This window comes from Coffea arabica, chromosome 3e (genome assembly GCF_036785885.1).
Source record: "Coffea arabica cultivar ET-39 chromosome 3e, Coffea Arabica ET-39 HiFi, whole genome shotgun sequence".
Taxonomy (NCBI): domain Eukaryota; kingdom Viridiplantae; phylum Streptophyta; class Magnoliopsida; order Gentianales; family Rubiaceae; genus Coffea; species Coffea arabica.
The window spans coordinates 8391759-8396138 of NC_092315.1; the positions used below are offsets into that span (position 1 = coordinate 8391759).

General features: G+C 35.4%; 1 protein-coding gene across 1 annotated transcript; it reads left to right on the top strand.

The window, feature by feature from the left end:
• The first annotated feature begins 1643 nt into the window (after positions 1–1643).
• On the top strand, positions 1644–4053 carry LOC113736369 (chaperone protein dnaJ 20, chloroplastic-like). Its single transcript, XM_027263302.2, has 2 exons — positions 1644–2500; positions 3572–4053. Exons 1-2 carry the CDS (start codon positions 1838–1840, stop codon positions 3698–3700), a joined length of 792 nt encoding a protein of 263 aa, XP_027119103.1. The 5' UTR covers positions 1644–1837; the 3' UTR covers positions 3701–4053.
• The last annotated feature ends 327 nt before the right edge of the window (positions 4054–4380 follow it).

The following is a 4380-nucleotide window of genomic DNA, read 5'->3' on the forward strand; positions in this document are numbered from 1 at the left end:
AACATTCCCTTATAATTGTCTTTTTATCCGAGTTTTGGCAAGAAAACTTTTTCACTATTTGGAGGAGACTTGAACGTGACATTTTCTAATTACTTTTCTTTTCTTTCTAGCTTAATTTTTCAAAAAGAAAGAAATTGTGGAGTATTAAATTTCTTCTCCAGTCATTTTTCCTCTATCCAACAAAAATCCAAAAAAAAAAAAAAAAAAAAAAACTATGAAAGGACATAACCATGTATGGAGTTAGTCTAAAACTACTATTATCACTTCATCAATGGTTGTATTCACACCATAGTATTGACATTTTTCTTTTTCTAACATTTTAGTGAACGATTTACAATATATTTACAAGTTCACATAGAAAGTAGATTCAAAATTTCAAATTAAGTTCTTCAAATTTTGTAACCTCAAAAACTCTAAATAATCATGAAATTTTTTATTCGACTCTTAAACCTGTCTCTTTCTCCCTTCTTTCGAAAGGTACATAGTCTACTTTGAATTTAAAAAATGAAATAAAAATCAAACTTTTTTAGTGTCTTTTCTTTCTTTTTTTTTTGACGTGGGCACAGCTTCCAAGTCTTCGTTTTAATGTGGACACAGTTGCTCGAAACAGTTGGATATCTTATTTTATTACTTCCCTAGTCTACCCTTTTGCTTCTAGAATCTAGATGTATATGAAAACGGATAATTTCAGAAACCTCCCTGAGGTTTGTCATAGCATCTCCTGAGGTTCCCCTAAAATTTTTAAAATCTTACTTACCTCCCTTGTCAACTTGATAAGACTAAATATTCCTATCAAATGTCCAAAATTGACAACATTACCCTTGCTCTTAATAATTATTTAATCAAAAAGCCAAAAAGAAACTAAATTTTAAAGCTAAAAAATGTAAATAAAAAAATCAATTTTTAGCTAATAATAATCTATATTTCTTTACATTGGGATTGTGGTAAGATAGCAAAGGACGTGGATAAATTAAATCTAATCAAGATTAATCACTTAGGAGGATTTTTTGTAAGTAATTAATACCTTAAAAGATTTCGTGCACAATTAAGTTACAATTCAGGAAGTCAAGATAATTTTTTTGGAAAAATATATTTTAATTCGTAGTGTAATTTAAGTTGTATTGAAAACTAAACTAATCTCTTCATAAGTGTGAAATTTTCAAGATATTTACACATTATAAAAATTTAAACTTATTTTATTTTTTATTGTTGTTATAAATTTCATAAATAGGATAACATAAGGATAGTATTGAAACAAAAGTTTTATCTTTCTTGTATTTCTTCCAAAGGAGTTAAAATGTTATAAAAAATATCAATTCAAGGGAGATAAGTGAGATTTTAAAAATTTTAGAAGAGCTGAGTAATATTATAAGAAATCTCGAAGGAGGTTTCTGAAATTATCCCATATCAAAAAGGTGTCCGGCAATTCTTAAACGGGTCCCATGTTCTGTTCTGATTATCCACAATGTTTGAATGAAGTATTATTTATACTATTATTTAAAATAATTATTATAATATTTTTTATAATACGATACATATAAGATAAAAAGTAAATTAAAAAATATATTTATAATGTAAATAAAAATATTATTTAAAAGAAAAAAAAGAAAAGGAGATGTCCAAACAAATTTGAGTTCTACTGATCGAATCAACTTTGTACCACCTTTGTCAATGCTCAGAGAACCTTCCCATCTGCCCGAGACCCCATTACTGAACACGCACTGCATGTCCGCACTTCCCCTGTATAAATTCCCCTCAAAAGACAGAATATTGTACCGTGAAAACTAGATTCAAGAATTTTTTAGTTCTGTACAGACTGAAAGCTAGATTCAGGAAAATGTTCAGCAACAGCTATGGCTGTGGTGCCGTCTCGCCCTCTAAAACTGATAGCTTCTTCCCCTTATACCCTGCTATTTCCTCCCCATGGCCTCAATATCGATCCAACCCACTTACCAAAATCTCATTCACCATCCCCCCACCTGATTTTCAAGCTCTGAGGATCCGGGTTGGAAGTCGGGTGGGATCAGGGTACGCGGCTGCTTCCACAAGGGCCACGCTCAACTTGTACCCCGCTATTTCCTTCCCATGGCCTCAATCTCGATCCAACCCACTTTCCGAAATCTCATTCCCCATCCACCCACCTGATTTTCAAGCTCTGAGGATCGGGGTCGGATCCCGGTACGCGGCTGCTTCCACAAGGGCCACGCTGCAGGACGCTGTATTGGTGGAGGAACCATGCAGTTTTTATGATCTTCTGGGCATCCCCGAGACGGGCTCTCTGTTAGAGATCAAACAGGCGTATAAGCAGCTTGCTAGAAAGTACCACCCGGATGTGTCACCTCCGGGTCTGGTCCAGGAGTATACACAGAGGTTTATTCGGGTGCAGGAGGCTTATGAGACCTTGTCGGATCCTAATCGAAGGGCCCTTTATGACAGGGATATGGCTAAGGGGCTCCACTTAGCCTTCAGCTCCCGCAGACGATACCAGAATTATGATGATGTTAGTTCTTTTCTCCCCTCTTGTTATTTTGCTTTGGTTGCTCAATTTACCCTTTTCTGTTGTTGTATTTCTCTGTGATTTTACTTTCTTTTTCCTTTTTGATTATGTTTCATGTTTTAGGGGTTATTTATAGAAAGGTTCTACTCTTTAACAAAATTTTAGAAATTTTGATGATTTAATGGCGATTCCACAAACAGAGAAATCTACTTTTAAGTCCATTTCTATGGACTTCTGTGGAAAAAAATGCAGGAGTAGGGGGCTTTGATGAGAGCAGAGGAAATGAAGAAGTTGAATTTTAAGAAATCGATTCTCTGCAATGGGATATTGGGAGTTAACAAAAGGATATTCCTTTTTTCATCATCTCTCTCCAGTGGAACTATTCCATAAGATTTTTGGAGTGTTATTGGACTATATCTTTTGTTTCATCTTGGCTGTATTGGATTGTCATAAGAGTCAATGTTCGGAATTTTTAGTCTGATTTTGCAGGATTTTCTATTGCTGGTCTGGGACGTTTATGCTCCTATGCTTGCTTGGTTGTTCTAGAGCTGACTTTAGGTGGTGCACATATTGACTTGATTCAATTAAGCTGGATGCATATTCTCAGAACTTGTTCCTGCAAAATCCTATTAAGAAACGATTTATCAAAATTGAGGGCATCCTGAGAACTTTATGTGCCTCTGAGTAGGTGAAAATAATTTTGCGTGATCCATTGTCATCTTTGCTCCATTTTCCTGTATTCATGTATCAGAAACTTACTCCTTTCTCTTTTTTCTTTTCATGTTCATCTGGTGTGATATGTTCCTGATTTTAATGCATCAGTGCCTGCAATATTCATCTCTTTATTGACTGTTCAGAAGTTTTACTCTGGTTAGTGTATAACTTTTACTTAATTTTAGAGGAACAAAGACATAAAAGACCAACATCAGGTGTTGAGTTATTGTTGAAATACAAAGCTTCCTTGAATGATACTTGTATGGATGTAGCGATTTCTTATTTGAAACTCTAGCGCATACCTTATAAATATAATATGTCTGTTCTGGTCATCTAATTGTTTTTCATACACTGATTCAGCAAATGGAGGAAAAGGGTGAGTGGAAGAGCCGTTGGCAGGATCAAGTGTCAGAGTTGAAAATAAGAAGCATGTACAAGGATGCTGGTAGTATGTCTTGGGGAGCTCGAATGCGCAGGCAAAAAAAATGAACCATCTTGACAATCCTGAATCGCAGTTTTTCTTTTCCTTTTTCCCCTTTTTTTGAGGTTATGTATATAGATTTGGCTGTCTGACTTTTGGCTGGACAGTAGAGAGAATCATGCCAGCGCTAAGGGTTATGATCAATTTTTCTCCTCAACGTTTGGTGCCACTGCTAATTATGCAACAATTATTTATAAAACAGATAGCAGCAGGTTGCTTATGCAGAGGCGTAACTAGTATTGCTATATGCAGCAATAAATGATTTGTACATAGAACTGATGATTTCAGGATTTCCTGGTATCATGATACTATTCTGCTTCTCTTGTTTTTTCTGAGAAAAAATGCTTTGGTATTTCCTCAATTTGGTCCGTGAATGAAGGACTCAAACTTGCGGTTGGTGCGTGGACAAGTCTTGTTGGAAGAGATGAGAGTTTGTACCCCAAAGGAAACTGAAGGGTCGGTTTGGCATGTTGTGTTGTCAGCATATTTATTTTTAAAGGACAGTTCTATTAATAATACCGTCAAAAACTCGGGCAGGCCTGCTGTATCCTGGTTGGGTATTTAATGTTCGAGTTACCAAGTAAGATGATACCATAAATTTTGAGCTACGTCGATATGTGGGGCTATAGATCGGGTCAACCCAAATTTTTGCCTAATGTGCCATATGTGATAGTACACCTAGAAGAAA

Bases quoted from the DNA above. Each gene is read 5' to 3' on its own strand.
- LOC113736369 (XM_027263302.2), top strand. From the start codon at position 1,838: ATGTTCAGCAACAGCTATGGCTGTGGTGCCGTCTCGCCCTCTAAAACT. The intron at 2,501-3,571 runs GTTAGTTCTTTT...ACACTGATTCAG, and splicing joins GATACCAGAATTATGATGAT to CAAATGGAGGAAAAGGGTGA.